A 17,574-nucleotide genomic window follows, 5' to 3' on the forward strand; every position below is an offset into this window, starting at 1 on the left:
CTCTTCACAGCAAAGCAGCACTGAGGTAGTTGTGGGAAGAACAGCTCTGGAGAGACCTCACCTGCATCCAGGTCTGGCTTCCACAGCAAAGGAAGAACACGGACCTGTTGGAGTGAGTCCAAATGAAAGCCACCAAGTTAATTAGAGGGAAGGAGTACCTTTCCTTTGAGAAAAGGCTAAAAAGAATTGGGACTGCTCAGCTTGGAAAAGAGAGGGCATTATTGTGACCCAGTTGTGGCCTTCCATTACCTGAAAGAAACCTACTGGAGAAAGACATTTTGTAAGATTATGTAGTGACGGAACAAGGGGGAATGATGTCTAACGGAGAGAGAATAGGTTCAGATTAGAAATCAGTAAAAAATTTTTTGCTGTGAGTGTGGTGAGACACTGGAATAGGTTGCCCAGAGCAGTTATACATGCCCCATCCATGGAAAGGTGTAAGGCCAGGCTGAATGCAGCTCTGAGCAAGGTGATCTAGTGGAAGATGTGCCTGTCAACGATTTAGGATTGGAAGTAGATGATGTTTCAGCTCGTTTCCGACCCAGGCCATTCCATGATTCCATGAAAACAGGATCCGGGCGAGGCTTCCGCGCCGCGCTGTGCTGGGCGGCACGGCCGGGGCTGTGCTGACACCTGGCGGCCCGCGCGGGCACTGCACGGCCCGGGGCCCGTCCCGCCCAGCGCGGCGTCCCCGGGGCCTGCTGGGGGCTGAGGGCTCGGCTAGCCCCGGGACGGGCACCCACCGCTCCCGTCCTCCCCGAGCCCCACTGCAGGGTCCTGTGTTGGTGAGCGCTCCGGTGTTCCTTAGGCATGGGATAGCGTTAATTTTCTTCCAAGGGGCTGTGTTTTGGATTTGTGCTGGACGCAGGGTTGATAATAGAGAGATGTTTTTGTTATTGCTGGCCAGGCCTTGCGCAGAGCCAAGGCCTTTTCTGCTAAGCTGGTGAGGAGGTTGGGGACAGACATACCGACTGATCAAAGCGATATTCCACACCGTGTGACATTGTGCTCAGTACAGAAAGTGGGGCGAAGCAGGAGGGAGGGAGGGATGTTTGGAGTGATGGTGTTTGTCTTCCCAAGTCAGCATTATGTGTGATGAGCCCCTGCTGTCCTGGAGATGGCTGAACACCTGCCTGCCATGGGAAGCAGTGAATCTATTCCTTGTTTTGCTTTGCTTACGTGTGTGGCTTTTGTTTTCCCTATTAAACTGTCTTTATTTAGACCCCTAAGCTTTCTAGCTTTTTACCCTTCCAGTTCTCTCCCTGACTGCGCTAGTGAGGGAGTGAGCAAGATGCTGCTTGGGGCTTGATTGCTGGCTGGGGTCCATGCCAACCCTAACCACAACAGCTTCTATGAAAATGTACCTCGGTGTTAGGCAGTAGTCAAGAAACAGTAATGACTTTTCAGGAATGATTAGGAAAAGAACAGAAAACTCCCCAATCTTATACCCCTATATGTGCAAACTGGACAGCATTTCAAATGCTGCTCTGATTCTTCATCTCAAATCTCCACATAGTCCATAGGTGAAGGTGGCACTGACTGCAATTGCAAGGCAATTCTGGAAGAGTCACAGGCATCAGAGGACACAGACCTGCTGGGGTAATGAGCTAAAGCCTTCTGAAGGTGACTACTGAGCAGATACCACCAATGCCAACCATCATCTTGACCTCTGATTAGGCACTGGAGCCACCTAAACTCTATTAAAGGTTTCAAGATATTTCAAAGATTTTTTTTCTACATGGTAATTCCATTGGGAAAGAGAGACTTATCAAACTGCAACTAGCTTCTTTCCTTTCCACTGAAAGGCCACCGATCTTCCCAAAGTGGCCAACATTTTCCGGTGTATCAAGATTTTTGTTGTAAAGTCTATGTTGCCAGTTGGTCACATGGAAAAATGTATTTCCTGTAAAATGAACATTTTCTAGATTCTATTTTAAAATAAATATTAATATATGCAAGGCTTTAATTCCTTCTTAACTGTAAAATGTATTTTTTTTATTGTTGGTTTAAAAAAAGTATGGTGTCTAAGCCAATCTGTTATGTCTCCCATCTTTCTTACCTATTTTTTCCCAAGGAGACATTAAAGAAAATTTGTATCACCCATAACTTTTTAAGCAACATGAGCTGTAGTTTCTCATGAATTTATTTTTTTCGCTTGCAAAGGTCTCTGTGTCAGATCTGCTAAGGTGGCAGGGGATGACAGACAGCCCTTACCTCAGTGTTTGTCCATGTGCTTTACCTCAAAAGGAGATAATAACAATATATGAGTGTTTTCATTTCCCAATTCCCACTTTTTGCCTTCATCTTTCTAAGTAAGTTCATCACTGGCAGCATACAGAGCAAGACAGATTTGATAACCAGGTTCAAAGGATCAATCCTTCCTTAATGGAAAAAGACCAAACTCTATAGGAACCTGCTGTGTAATGGAATATCAGCTTCATTTTTACATTCAATAACTTAGACTATCACAGATCCCCAGTGTTGGGCCTTCCCAAGCCCAGAGCCACTCTGAGCTTTCTTTCAGTGGTTCTCATACAATCTTGCATTGTCTGATGTGCTTCCTTGCTTCATTTTTATGTCTCTTCCCTTTCTTCCTCCTCCATTTCCCCTTCCACAGGCTTCTGTGCTGTTTCCTGGTCTTTGAAGTGACTGATTGAAAAGAAGTGAATGAGTATTATTCTATTAAAGTGAACCTTTTCTGTCATATATCTCAAGCTGCTGAGAGGATCTTGAGGAAACAGCCTGAGGTAGGAACAGCAAAGATCACAACTTTTCTGACTCTTGTCTGTAGGGTGAATATTACAATTTCACACATGCTACAGTGCTAAAATGTATCAAGAAGCTATATAAGAGGTATATATATATCCATATCTATTTTCCCCCTTATATCAACTCTGCCATGTTAAGGACATCAGATGAAGTCTTTTCTGGCCATTGGGTTTCAACAGTTTTATCTGCTTACTGATTAACCACAGTTCTGTAAGTTGTGCCTGAAGTACTGGGAATCCTATGTAACCTCTGACTGACGATTAACCAGGCTAAAGTGCATCTAGCATCTGGGCATGGATGCTTTTAGTATGGTACTGCTATTTGTGAAGGAATAAAGACTGGACCCAACAAATTAATTTGCTTCTCTTTGAAAATATTAGGAGGCTAAGAGCAAAACTGACCTATTCCTTCTAGCTTTAAAACTAGACTACATCATACATTTAAACTTGTTAGTATGTGCTGAGGGATAGGAATATTTGGGCATGATTAACAGGGCTCTCAGCTGATGAGTCACATGTCAGAACTGACTGAAAATCTAGGGGCACTTTTGGATCCAATGACAAGCAGTTTAGCCTGCAGCGACTGAAAACCTCTTAGGAGTTTGCTGCTGAATGCTCAGCTCTCAGAACTTGGACATGATTGCTACAGGCACTAAGGAAGAGGCACTTTCAAGAGAATGAAAAGTTCTGTAGTGTGAAGGTGGATTTCCAGAGAAAAGTAGGTCTCCTAAGAAGAGGAATCAGAGAGAAGGAAAAAAAACCAAGAGTCCCCGAGGATGGAAGAAAAGTTCTGACAGCACAGATATGCTGTCTTTGCAAATCTTACTTTGGCTGCAAGGGGATAGTGTTGAGCTGATGCTTCTCAGCTGAAAATGAAAATGCCATTCAGCCCTGAGATTCCTGCTAGATTCTCATGGCAAGTTTATCAAATTGGAAAATAAGACTTGTAGTTTGATTCAACAGAACTTTTCTAAGCATACAAGGTGTTTTTTCATTTACCTTTTATTTACATTAGTAGTGGACTGGCCAAAAACATACATCCCTTCACATCCTAAGATTAATAAGGTTATGTTTATTTGGTGTCAAGCTAAATTAAAGAAAGAAAGACAAACCAGGAGTTGTTCACCTGTAATTCACAACTGCTGTCTGATTCCAGTGTAGATTGTGCACTAGTTCACCAATTTGGACTCAGTTCAGTGGGATGCTTTGTCGGTAAGAGGGGAAGTGCTAGGAAACCTGGCTAATTTTAAGCAGAAAAATTCTCCATATCAGAGTGGGGCCTGGCTGTCTTCTAATGGGTGAGCAGATGGCCTGGTGCATGGAAGAATAGAGACAGAAAAAATCCAGAATGGTGGCAGGGTGGCAATTTTAGCATTATTATTATTATTATTATTATTATTATTATTATTATTATTATTATTATTATTATTATTACTGCTGCTGCTGCTGCAAAAGAACATCATGTCTGGCTGACCATTGCTACTGATCCCAAGCACCACAGTGGTTTTGTCTACCCCATTGTACAGCTGAGGGTTTCTATGTCTATTTTTCACTTTCCCATAGCAGTAAGGCATAAGAATCTATCAATATCCTGTATATCCTATACAAACAGTGGCTGTCTGTGATATTCTAAAGTTGGTCCATTATCATTGATGCTATCTACACTATTTACTGGGTGTCATGGCATTTTTGTTGGTCTCATTCTAGGCTCAACATTTGCTATGAGTGAATTTTGCCTTTCAACCTTAACAATCACAGAATAGTCTGAGTTGGAAGGGACCCAGAAGCATGATGGTGTCACCAGCAAAGCTGGCTGGTGGCTGTGCTGCAGCAGAGAGGTTTCCCATGAGCAGTAGCCTACCAGAAGAGCATTCTGGACATGCTTTCAGAGGCATACTTGCATCATGGCTTTCCAGAAGGCTGCCACAGGAATTTTTATGTTTCCATCCTTATCAATATTCCCAAAGAAGTTCACAGAGTTGTTGGTTGTGGTCTTTCAAAGAGTTTTATTGGAAGCAGAGATAAAACATGGGCATGACCATGAAACAGCCACTGATACCTGCCTCCAGCTCTCCTCTTATTCTTCCAACACCCTGCTTTTATTCAGCCCATCACTGAGAGATATGAGTTCTCAACTCCTTGTGCAGTCAGACTTTTGTCAGAACAAAAGCCTTTTGTTCAGGTTAATTCCATTCTTCTCAGTTATATCTCCTTCTTCCCCTACCTTGAAACAAGACTCAGTAGTAAACCTGGCTTTTTTTCCTTATAATTGCATATGCGTATTTGGTCCTCATCCCAGCAGCCACTGCTTGGCTAGGCTGTCTAATCAAGACAGTTCTGTCCCCCGGATCTTTGATCACTTTAGTTACTCGTCTCTGAATTCTGCTTCTGTTTGAATGAGGATACCTGAATACCTGAATGGCTATTAAAAACTGCAAAGCATGGTAGTGCAAGTGTCACTAGCTGTGAAGCACAGCAGCACTATTTGATGTGAGCTAACAGCCCGAGCCTTTGCTTAAGTTCATCTGAAGCCTTATCCACAGCTAATTCTCACCCAATTAGCTGAAAATCTGCACAGCAGTTAAGAAACACAGTGAAGCTGCTAGTGCAAAAGTGTTATTTAGCTCAGCAAGCCTCAAGTGCTTGCGTTTGCTTCCAGAAAGGAGGACAGCACCATCTCCTGCTATCCATGGAAACTGCAGACCTTGAAAAGCTGAGCAATGTCTGTTTCAGAAGGTAAATACCTTGTCCTTGTAATGCCATATCCTACTTTTATGAAGCACATTAATTTTGATGCTAAAGCACAACTGTTAGAGAAATGTTTTATGAAAGTCAGCTACTGGGATGGGCTTGTGATGAGGATGGACACTCCTTTGGATCATACCTGAAATCAATCCATTTGTTTTACACAGCAAGCAAGCATCTATTCACATTCCTTTTTTCCCCCTCAGTGCTCTAAGATCCCAAAGAAATACCTTCTCCAGAAGATCAAAGTCTTTGCTTAGTCAGTCTGTGTGTACTGAGATGTGTGAACATGTGATTCTCTTTGTGCATTTATTTTTCTGAAGGAATTTGGCTGAACTTCTCACTTGAAAGAAAACTTACCCCTTTGAACCTCTATCCCTCCAAGTGTCCACAGCATGTGTACTGTGTACAGGGAGCTAAGGACACAATTCAGTAGCTTGCCTGAGTCACTTCCCTGGATTTGGATGCTGTTGGGGATCTTGGTGATACAGCCTTTGACCTTACTGTAGTTGACATCTAGTTCAAGATGCATTTGACACACCAAATCCTGCAACTTGTTGAAAGTATCATTCATCAACTCATTGTGCTACATAGGGCAAGGAAAGTGCAATCAGTGTGGACACTCAGAGAGCAACAAAGCCTATCTTGTGTTCATAAATATATTAGCCATTCTCTCCTAAGGATGGTGCCTTCTGCTATCTCTGCTCTTCACTTTCAAGAAACCCTTGGAGATCCAACTGTAAATAAGTGTTCATCTTTCTCTTTTTCCATGTTTGAGACAGAAAAAATCTACTAATTTGTGTAGAAATTAGCTTAGTGCAAGGTTGGTGTTCATTAGTAAATGTCTTTACCAAAGGCCTCTTATTTTAGGCCATTCAAGTGATTCATGTTCATCCCCGAGACAGTCCTAGACAGGTCTCCTCTCCATTCTGTTAAGACTCAGACTGCAAGTTGAACAATTAATGGGCACAATGTGCCATAGAGTTCTGAAAAATAAAAATCAGAATCACCCAAGACCTTAAAGGATCTCCAGCAATGGAGCTTTATAGCCCACAAGAAAGATGATCCTCTCTGGGAAGGGGCCAGGTGTCTCCAAATGAACAGAACTTTTGGGAAAGCTCTGCTTCATTGTGTACTTCTAAGAAGTTCCAGTCAGCAGAAGAACGCCTGACATTTGTTTTTTCCTAAGAATTTCAAACAGGGTAGTGACAGCTCAGCATTTCAGAGTTGTAAGTTCTATGTTTTAACATATACTGAATGGGCAGTAGCACAGTGTTCTGATTCAGGGATTTGGAATGTTAGAAAGTAACCTGTCAATGCAAATATTATTGATGCCACTGTAAATTATTCCTCTAAATCTTACTTTGCATTGATTGAGCTCTTAAAGACATGACTATGATTCATACTCATGATGACAGGGGAATTGTTCATATATTATGTTAGTTATATACTTAATTGTTGAAAGTTTCAAGGCAGCTCAGGAAATTTATGAAAGCTTTTGTTTCTGTTATCGTGAAAGGTTAAAGCACTGTATTTTCCCCTAAAGTTTATTTATAGTTTGACAATGCATTCTTACAGCTTCTTTTTGGAAACTTAAGACCCACTGTTCTGCAGATCCATCTACAAGCTAATCATCTACTGTGCAATAAGCTCTTGACTGTTCCTGCTCAAACTCAGTCTTGAACCAGTCTGGGTGCAGCTGGGTTTATTAGCTTTCATTCAGCAAGGGTTTCATGGATGTGGAGTGGCTCTCTGATGAAGCCATTCAGACATCCTTGCACTATGGACAGCAGAAGAGTGACTTACTCCTGGGAATGCAGTGCAGGAAAGCTCAAGCTGCCTTTAAGGCTGCTGCCTCTCCCTAGGGCTATCAGCCTGGCAAAGCTGCTGAACTGCCAGTGCAGCCTCAGGAGCAGCATAGCCAAAGCACCATGTCTGGCCTAACAAAGAGTGCTGGGGTCAGGTAGCACCTGGAGGGAGCCAGCTTGGCCATTTCTGCAAGTTTGACACCGTCAGTCCAGTCCAGAGAAACAACACACAGGCAGCTGAAAGGCAGCAGTAGTTTCTAGTGTACTGTGATGCTGAAGATGAGCATGTGCCAGCTACTTTGATTCATGATTTCTGAAAACATTCGATTGTCAGTATCTGCAAGTTGGAACCCTATAAAGAATAGCTTATAAAAAGAATTTAGGGAACAGTCATGCTTAGAAATCTAGTCAGAAGGAATAAACTGTTGTTAAAAATATGCCTTTCTATTGTTGCACCATTGCTAGTACCATCAAATCCATGCAAAGGTTTCTTGATGTCCTTATTCCAAATTCCTCTTACAGACACACTAATTATTCATTCTTTAGAAGTGAAGATAAGCATGCATCACTGAGAAAAGGGGCAGAAAAGGCTTTTATTTGTGTCTTCCCCAAAGTTTCCTGTAAAGGATTAACACCTTTACTGATTTCTCAAAGATTTAAGACAATGCTAGGTCTTTGGCGCTATATATTTACAATTACTCAGAAATGAAATGCAAGACTCCCTCCCTACAGTATCCCCCTACATCACAAGTGGAATGACATGTCAGACAGATTAGATGTTTACCTACAAGCATTTGATTAGGATACTGAAACATCGCTGTAAATTTATGCCATTGACTATTTCTCTTGTGAAATACCAGGTAATTTAGATTTTTGCAAAGGTGAGGTGAAGAGAACAACTGTTAACCTTAGAAAGCAGATTCATAGTGAGATTTAGGTTGAAGATTAATTCCTTGCCTCAAAGTTTCTGAAGTGTTTCCTTTTAAATAAATGCATTTCAATAATCTCTTTTAATTTGTCAGAATTTAGCTAAAATTTATTATTCTTTCCAATTTTATTAATTGTGTAGGTTATTAGTAATAAAACTAGCAGGACTATGTCTATTGCAATGCTGTTCTTTACACCCATACAGCCTGTTTTAATTTTCTTTTGCAGAATGAGGCCTGATTTCTTGCAGACTTGGAAAATAATTCTCTTTGATCTTAATTTATGCAGGAAAAAATCTTTACCCTAGAGGGATGCCTGTTTTTCATATTATCTCATCTGAAAGAACTTGATACTCTCAGGAAAGACTATGGATGAATATTATTTATTGTGCTTATTTTTAGTTTCTTTCATTACATAGTAACAAAGAAACACATGTAAATATAACTTAGGTACAACCTATTACCTGAGCGTCCAAAACTGCCCATCAGTGTTATTTTTAGCTTGTTTCAAGTGTGAACATATTTATGTTCTAAGTCCCAAATCTAACTTTTGTGAAAACTGTCCTTTAATCACGGTGCTCCCAAACGTGGATGGAAGGCCCTGAGGCCCCTGACACCTTCTGTAACTACTGCCATGAAGAACCAGTGGATGGATGGGAAGGCCAGGACTGGACTAATATATACCCAGGTGTCTACCCTGTGTTGTTCTGCAATACAACCTCTGCTCTCACTCAGGAGCTTAGGAGCATTTCTCAGTCTCCTATTTTTGAAACAATAGAGGCAGCACATGAAGTTACAACAATATGTGTCATGCTCCTACCTTGCTACAGAGTATATTAAGATTTGGTTTCTTTGGTTTCTTTCTCCTTCCTACCAGGCTTTTAATGTTTTATTTGCATTTTTTTAATAGGACTGCTTTGCTTTCAATGCCTTGAAGCATCCATCTTCTATTCCCCAGACACAGTGATGGAGTATCAAAGTACTTCACAGTATCTAGCATCTTAGGCTGCCCTGGAGAAAGACAGCTCAGGGGATGAACAGAATTTGTCCTCCAATGGTAATTCACTCCTTGTTCTAGTTCTGCTGTAGAAAATGGAAGTGAGTGAAATGTGGTGAAACTACAAGCACCTCTCCAGAGCTAGACCAAAACCAGATTCTGCATGGCTCCTGGAAACAGGCAGTTCTGTGATCCACTCACTTCCTAAAAAATGCATAGTGTTTCGTCCTGGACCCTTGAATTTGGAGGGAGATCTGTTCTTTCTAATGGTTGAGACTAGTGCAGTGGCATCTTCTGTGGTCAGGGGATTATCGGCCATCTGTAAAAGACGAAACATAGATGCAGACATGGTGAGAATGAAGATGTCATGTCTAGCAGAAGGCATGCTGTAACCTCAAGGATGACCCTTTCTTCCCATTCTTCAGCAGGCACATGGAAAGACTGTGGTCCCTTTGAATGGGTTTGTCTGTTATCATATCTTGTCTCTGTCTCACAAAAGTCTGCAAGCTTCCAAGTCAAGGGGAGTTGCCTTCTTAGTTTCTCTCTGTCTCCTAGTGTGAAATTCCGTATATCAGGTCCATATATCCATCCATCTGTCATGCAGAAGGATGTGATGTGCATCATATTCAGTCATGTGCGGGGGGAAAGCTGAGGCAATGGGCTGCCTTTGAATGGGTACTTGCTAGTAGGGCCCCTCTGGATGGGATTGTGCCCCTCGGGACATTTCCCATTTGCTTGGCTCCTCTTGGCAGCACAGCAGATCAGAGCTCATGCTGGTTGTTTGCCTGCTATGAGGTCTGGCTATCTGGCATTACAGGGTTGGCACTGCTGTGTGCCTTTCTCAGTGCATGAACATCATCTCTCCCTCACCTTGGACCTCATGTGCAGTCGTATTCCCACAATTAGAAAGAAAAGTTTCTTTGTTAATGTTGGCCAGCAGAAGGCATGTTCTTGTTTAGGTCCTTTGTGCTATCAGCTCCTAAGACAATCTGAATGGCTACAGAGAGAGAGGAATGCCTCTGGGTGAGCTAGTGACTTTACCTCAAACCAGGTTAAGAGCAAGGCACACAGACACGTTTATTTACATAATCTGAAACAGCAGGCCCAAGGACTGGTGTGGTTGCAGTGATTTACAAAGACAGCAGTGTCCAGAGACAGACCTACATTAACATCTTTAAAGATACCTCTCAGCCACCATAGTGTCATTTGTGGGCTCTCAGGATGGTGATGCTAGATCTAGGTGAGAATGCAGCTTGTAAGAATTCTGTAAGCAAGCTGGCTTTTCTGAGCTGAATTCCTAGAGTCTGATCTTGGATTGAGAAGGTGTGTTAGCTCTCAAATCACACCTCTGGAGGAATCTTAGCTGGTTATTCAGTTTTGCCTTTTCAGGGATTATTGACCCGTCTTACTAGAAGACAGTTTTGGCTTTCTTTTGCCAGGGCTTGGTAATACTCCTCTATTTTAGGTAGTGCTGTGGCATTGCCCTGCTGTAGCAAAGACAGTTTATCCTGTGCTTGAATAAATTCTTAGCAAATCATTTACATTGTGAAGGAGAAAGGTAGAGAGAGGGAGGATTTCTATTATTAATAGACACTGCCTGGTTTTTGTGAAAAATGGCCAGATTCTCCTTGCCACATCCAAAATATCAAGACTTACTCTACTTATGTTTGATTAGCAGAGGAGAGGAATTCAGCTTCACATGATGGCTGTGCCCAGCTGTACGAGTTCCAATGCCAATTCACATGCATCACACACCTCAAGGTGTAAGTTCTACTTAGAGCAGGGTATGTGTGAATTCATTTGTGTCTGCTGTGACACTGGGAGGGATAGGACTTGCTGCCAACACTTGCTTCACATTCTCAGGGAGAATTTCTCATGCAAATTTTCCATGTATGGAAGATTGGATGGAGGCAGATGGTGAATTTAGCTGACTTAAAAATATTCCTTTTAGAAACAAAACAGAAGCAGATTCTGCAGTAATCTCTACTGCTCCTGCTTCAAGTGAGCTGAAGGAGAGAAGAGATGTAAAACCTTGAATTTTGGAGATGCATTTTTCTGGACTAGGAAGGTCAAAATTTCAGTACTGATCTCTGTGTTCCCTGCAGGCTTTTTCAAGGCAGGACCACATTGCCTTGCCTTCGCTGCAGTTGTAATTGTACCATACTTTAAAGATACGGACTTTTATTAGAAAGAGATAACATATCAGTAGAAATACTGAACCAGGAGGAGGAAGGCATTAATGACATGGAAGGCATTGCATTATTGAGATGTTCAAGGAACACTGGATGCTCACACCACATGCTTGTGGCCGTCATGGTAACAGGTGTGTGGAACATACTGAGGGAGAAGGGCATTCAGATATTCAAGCAAGTCTTTCACAGTGTAGTAACAGCACCTGACATTACTGAAATACTAATTGTTTTGTTTTCTTTTCCTCTGAAGGACTACTAGCACACTTGGGTTTTCACTTTGTCTGAACAGACAGATTAGGCAGCTTTATTTTATTCCTTTCTAGTCTGTGTCTCTTGCTGCTTACTGTGCAATGGCTAAAACCATTATGTTTGGGCTACTTATGAAAAACTGAAGTAGCTCCTGAACTTTGCAATCAAAACAAACAATGGCTCCAATCCCCTGGGATTTTAGTAATTTTCAGCTTTATATGCCCTGAGGGACTTCTCTTTCAGCTCCTTCCTCTCTGACAGACTGCTCCGTTACTGTGGTTTCTCATGCTGCATGTGTGTTCCCATACACGACTCAGAGTTGCTAGAGTCACCTGTGGGGATGAGGGTGAGCCTGGGAGCCAGCCAGAAAGCTCTGGATCTGGATGCCCTGTTTTTTGTACTACCCACCAGGTCATGGGGCACTCTTGCTAGAGAAGGAAATGCATGTTCACTGTGCTGACACCATCCAGCTCCCCAGTGCCTGTACTCCTGTGTCCTGGTTTTTGGCCAGGATAGAGTTAATTTTTTTTGCAGTAGCCATGAAGGGGCAGAGCTTGGACCCACATGGACATGTCTAGGTTGTTATTGTCATTACCTCATGTCACTGCCAGGGTTCGAAGTACAGGACTCTTACCTCCAAGAGGAAGGTGGGCATGACTTGCAGACTAGGGAAAGCAGGGGTGCAGAGAATTCATTGTTCCCTGTTTTGGGGTCACACGGCATCAAGTCATTTTGTGAGCATTTTTTGCATGTAAATCATCCTCTTTTTGTATAATTTTGTTATTAATATTGTTGCTGTTACTGTTCATTTTCTTCCTCTCTCAAACTGTACTCTCTGCCTTTTTTCTCTCTCACTGGAGAGATTGTGGTTTTGTCATGATCATAGAGAAATGTGGTAGAGTTTCTGGCAGTGTTTAATTCCATACCACCCACATCATGGCAGGGGCATGGGTTTAGCAACAGGAAGCTGGGGCTGGAAGAGTCATCATCTTTTGCTGGGCTTGGGCTCAGGGGTGTGCATGTTTTGGGGTCAGCCTGGTGGAGCTAGCCCCTCTCTGCCACCAGCAGTCCCTTTCTCCTTTCTCTGAGCTGTGGCCTTTCTGGTTTGGTTCTGTAGGTTAGGGTCAGTGAATCCGAGATGCTGTTCTGAGAAAAGAACAAAAAAAAGAAAAAAGGGAGACAGCAGTGGCCATGTGGAGTGGAGTCCAGCTGAACCATGTGGACTCCAGGCTGCAGCCACAATGACCGCAGCTGGAGCCACAGCTGGAACCCAAGATGCAGCTGGAACTGCCAGGCATTCCAGTCCTGCTCCCACAAGGTCAGGCCCAGGAAAAGGGTCCCCAGCCTGTTTCAGAACCCTGTCTGGTCCCACGAGGTTTTGTTTTGTCCCTAGTTTTCTGTTGTTTTTCAGGCTGGTTAACTGGAAAGTTAGGTCTGCTTGGTACTGTCTTTGCAAAGTCTCTCTCTTTATGTGATAGGTAAAACACTCTCTCTTTTGTATACTCTTTTATTAATGTTGTTGTGGTTAGTACTATTTTTCAGTAAATTATGATTATATCTTATAATCTCTACCAGTTTTTTCTCCATTATTGGAAAGGAGCAGGTGAAAGCATTTAATTTGCACGCTGTATTTTAAACCAGAACATTTTTAGTGCTGTTCCTGAACCATGACATCCTGGCTTTACAGGAATAATAAGTTACGAAGTATCTATTCCAGAAGCTGTCCTCCTTTCTCAGAGAACTCCTTGTGGCTGAGGTTCAGCTCCTTCACTTGCTAACTGCCCTATAGAGAGACAAGTCTGCAGAGGTAATGTGATCTTCCAGCCAGCTGCAGTCAGATGCCATAACAAGGCAACAACATGAGGATGAAAGAGAGGGATATCAGATGCATTGAAATCTTCAGCACACGGGACATCAGCAGCACAGAAATTGTGGCACTGCGTGTCCCCAGATGGGCATATAACATCACAGTGATTATCCTCCCAAAACATCAAAATCAATTGGACTTTGTGTTGTGCTTCTCTCATACAGCTCATGTCTGGTCAGCAACACATCCTGCAATTCTGTTCCTGTCCCTGTTTCACTCCCACCATTGTCCCTAGACCAAAAGCTCTTTCTGCTATGAGATCAAGGTCTTGCTTCAGGGCAGCTTCTGAAGGTACCAAATGATTAAGGGGCTTTGAGACAGGAACTGTCCAGAGAAGTCAAGAATCTCCAGTATATTTACTGGAGAATTGCAAACTTTTATGAAGTTGTGTTCTCTTACACAACTGAAGGTTCTGAAGGTTTGTTTTTCAGCTGTTCTGAAAAAATGTTGATGCAGTTCATCCTGCACTGTATCCTCTCAGCCTCCCTTATTTCTGAACTAAGCACTTAGCGGAATTATGCCAGGAAATCATGAGGGCATTGCCAAGTGAAATCATGCCAAGTGAGGGCTGCAAATGACCTTGGATTTCAGGTAACTCACTATTCATGCCTCAGCAAAGTATGGTGCAGTCTCCTCTCCAAAGTTGTTTTGTGAGGAAAAAAAGTATGTGAACAATGCACTAATCTCTCCTTTGGTGCTGTGCTGGGGTCTGCAGAAAGATGTGCTTTTAGGTAAAACCTCCAGTCCATCACAGTCCGTATGTGGCTGTAAGAATTTGTGGTGGGTTGACCTTGGCTGTACATCAGGTGCTCACCAAGCCTGTCACTCCCCTCCTCTGCAGAATGAGGGAGAAAACAAGATAGAAAAAGCCATTTTGAATAAAGATAAAGGCAGTGTAATTAGGCAAAAGGCCACATACTAAACCAAAAGAAAATAAAAGATTTATTCTCTACTTCCCATCACTTCCCAGAAAGTCCGGCTTTAGTACACGTGGTGTTATATAGTGGTGCATACACATAGTGGTCTAGAAGACAAACATTATAATAACAAACGTGCTGTAGATTCCCATCCTCCCTCCCTTTACCTCCTGCCTTTCTCTTTGCTTTTATTGCTGAGGAGGTGTCATATGGTATGGAATACCCCTTTGGTGAGGTTGGATCAGCTGTCCTAGCTATGTTCCCTCCTAAGATCTTGCCCACCACCAGCCAAGTGGTGAAGAGGGGGGCTGTTGGAGAGACACTGATTGATGCTTTGGGAGCCAAAACTTTCCTGTGTTTATCAACACCTTTCTAGCTACCAGTACAATTCACAGAACTATGAGGGCTGCTATGGGGATTATTAACTCCACCTCAGCCAAACCTGATAGGGAAGTTAGTCACTTTACTACTTTGCTCTGTGGAGTGGAATTACCCAAAGATGTGGGAGATGCTCCAGAAATTAACTAAGTTCCTCTTGAGGGACTGGTTTTCAGAGATGCTGGAAATTGAGCAGGTCAAATATTTAATAATTTAAGTCTAGATTTCCACTGTTAATCTGGGTTCCCATCAGAGACATAGCTGAGAGATTGATTTTGCCCATAGTCCGAGTAATATTTTCAGGGTTGAGAGACTGGAATGAAACACATATTACTTCACTTTTACTGCCATCAGTGTTTGTGTGCATACAATCCCCAAGAGCTGAAAAACATTGAGGTAGGACAAATTATCCAAAGGAAACTGGCAATGGCTTCAGGTGCTGATGTGTTTAGGTGCTTATTAGAGATGTTCTGGAAGAAAAGAAGGGAGTATAAGAAGGATGGGTCCAAAGACTGTATTGGTTTTACTGTCTTAGTGTCAAGGGAATAATATAAGATGAGCAACATGAGAAATGTTAGCCAGACAGTAATTAATGTGTAGGTTATAGGTGTATTTAACCCTGTATCCTTCCTAACACACATAAAGCCCTAGAGCCATCAGTTTCACATAGATCTCTGCCTTCAGTGAGCCAAGAGGCATTTTGCCAAGAATCTTTTCTTTCAGTGTAACACAGATCCCATGGCCTAACAAAATGCATTTTGTATATCCCAGTTTCAAACTGAAGGAACATTTCTACCAGTTCATATCTGAACATTTAGCATTATTCCCTTAATCTATTTAGAAAAGTTTCTCCATGTCATATTGGAGAATGAAATTTTCTAACCAAAACATGTTTTCTGTTGACCAAGTATAGACTGGAATGACTTAGTTATGGTAATTACTGTCACATCTGCAAATGAAGATAACAGTTCCAGATTCACCAGACTGCCACTATATGCACACTTCTGCTTTTTAGAAGCTTGTACATTGTACAAGTATTGCAGCAGAAAATATCATTACTTTCAGAATGTGAATTTTTTTGCCTGGGAACAACAGTTGTTTGGTTAAAAATGGTTTTCTTTCAGAAGATTGAACTTGATGAGCAATAATTTTGACTGCAAACTATGTCAGATCAGGTACCAGTTCTTGAAGGGATGAAGTCTCTCACAATATCTCTCCTATGCATATAGCTCCTTCTACCAAAATGCAGCTGTCCTCAAACTCTTATTGTGTAATGGTTGTGATGGACTGGGAAGACAGAAAGGTAAACAAAGACATGCAGGAGTCCCTCCAGCCCTATCTGTGGCCCTGTAGGGGTTAGAAGCACTGAGGGCTTGTGTCCCATGGAAGAACATCAGTTGCTTTTGGGGGTAACTCCATTAAAGGACATCAGTTGCCACACAAAACTTTCATGTGCAGAGGATGAGAAGCATTATGGATGCCCAGGATTCCTATGTTTTTTTTACTCCCACACTGTGTAGTCATTGATGACTTTCAGGCCTGAGAGAGGCCTAAAATTCCTACTGTTCTTGAGAACACTGGCTCCACCGTTACTGGCTACTCATCACTTTAGGTCCTAGACCATGGTGGTTCAGATTTATGTAAGGCTTAGCCAAATTTTGAATCAAGTGTGAGGCAGGCACCACTTCCATCAGCCTGTGTGCTTCCAAGTATTTGGGCTCTGTGCCCATAATGTCAGCAAAGGCCTTCTCAGGATCTACAGAGGAAAAGTGTATTGATGACTGGTGCATTGTGTCCCCCGATCTCTATTAAATAAATTAAACTACTTAATGAAATTAATTAACACTATGCAACAACACAGTTTTGCTCCTTATGCATTATCATCCCCTGGTTCTCCCCATGCCTTTATCCCAGACTTTCAGGAGTAAATGTACCCTCCTTGCTTATGCGCTTTTCATCCAGTGACTTGCTGCAGCTTCCCGCCAGTCTACAATGTGACTGAATTTTTTTTGTGTAATTGAGAACATTTGACATCAGGTAAAAACTTTTTCCCCCCTTAATTTAATCATGCAGCTGATATTGCCAGCAGAGGTAGGACAGCTCAAAACATTCTGGCTTACAACCAGCAGAAAGAATGCCAGCATTTTCATCTTGGTGTTGTTGACACAGCTGCAGTGAGACATCAGTGCAGCTGGAGGCTGTATTTCCACAAAAACCTGTCATTTGGAATTCCTTCATCAAACCCCATACTTGGAGGTCATATTTCTCCATGCTGTTATATGCATTCAGCAGTCTAACCTCAAGACAAACTCCTCTCTCAACAAAGTAATTTTCCAGTTCAGTCTGTAGCCTTCAACAAAATAGCCTTTGTTCTTGTGTTATTATGTTTTTTGACTTTCCTCCATTTATAACAAGTTAGAAAGTTCTCTTCCTAAACCATGGATAAATCCTACTGTTACAAAAATGATTGCAAGACTTGTTTTATCAGATGACTGGCTTCATAAGCCAGAAAATAAGAGGAGAACCACCAGAAAAGACTAGAAGGGTTGTGGCAAACCCATGGTGTGCGGACCACAAGTGCTACAGTGTTTCATCAGGAGTGCACAAACAGGGATGCAGTCCCACTCCTGGTTTCAGCTAGCTCCTCCTGCTGCTCTGTTAACAACTAGAGGAGACTACAGGTAACAAAGAAATAGCCCTGGTGTGTAGAAAGCAGTTGAAGAAAGA

At 42.3% G+C, this 17,574-nt stretch overlaps 2 protein-coding genes across 3 annotated transcripts in view; one reads left to right on the forward strand and one right to left on the reverse strand.

Moving 5' to 3' along the window:
- The first annotated feature begins 668 nt into the window (after window positions 1–668).
- ANGEL1 (angel homolog 1) overlaps window positions 669–17,574 on the forward strand; it is a 35,485-nt gene continuing 18,579 nt past the window's right edge. The window contains exons 1-2 of one of the 2 annotated variants that reach the window (XM_084207049.1): window positions 669–785; window positions 2,618–2,747. The gene's annotated coding sequence lies outside the window, so the exon portion shown is untranslated. Of the gene's footprint in view, window positions 786–1,606; window positions 1,707–2,617; window positions 2,748–17,574 lie in introns of those variants that run through there. The other variant, XM_084207050.1, reaches the window with a different exon arrangement.
- On the reverse strand, window positions 4,654–16,637 carry LRRC74A (leucine rich repeat containing 74A; the record flags this gene model as incomplete). The annotated part of the gene is made up of 3 exons (XM_084208693.1): window positions 4,654–4,761; window positions 13,403–13,459; window positions 16,455–16,637. 3 exons carry the CDS (start codon window positions 16,635–16,637, stop codon window positions 4,654–4,656), a joined length of 348 nt encoding a protein of 115 aa, XP_084064819.1.

The sequence above is a fragment of the Fringilla coelebs genome (assembly GCF_963513975.1).
Source record: "Fringilla coelebs genome assembly, chromosome: 6".
In the NCBI taxonomy this organism is placed as follows: domain Eukaryota; kingdom Metazoa; phylum Chordata; class Aves; order Passeriformes; family Fringillidae; genus Fringilla; species Fringilla coelebs.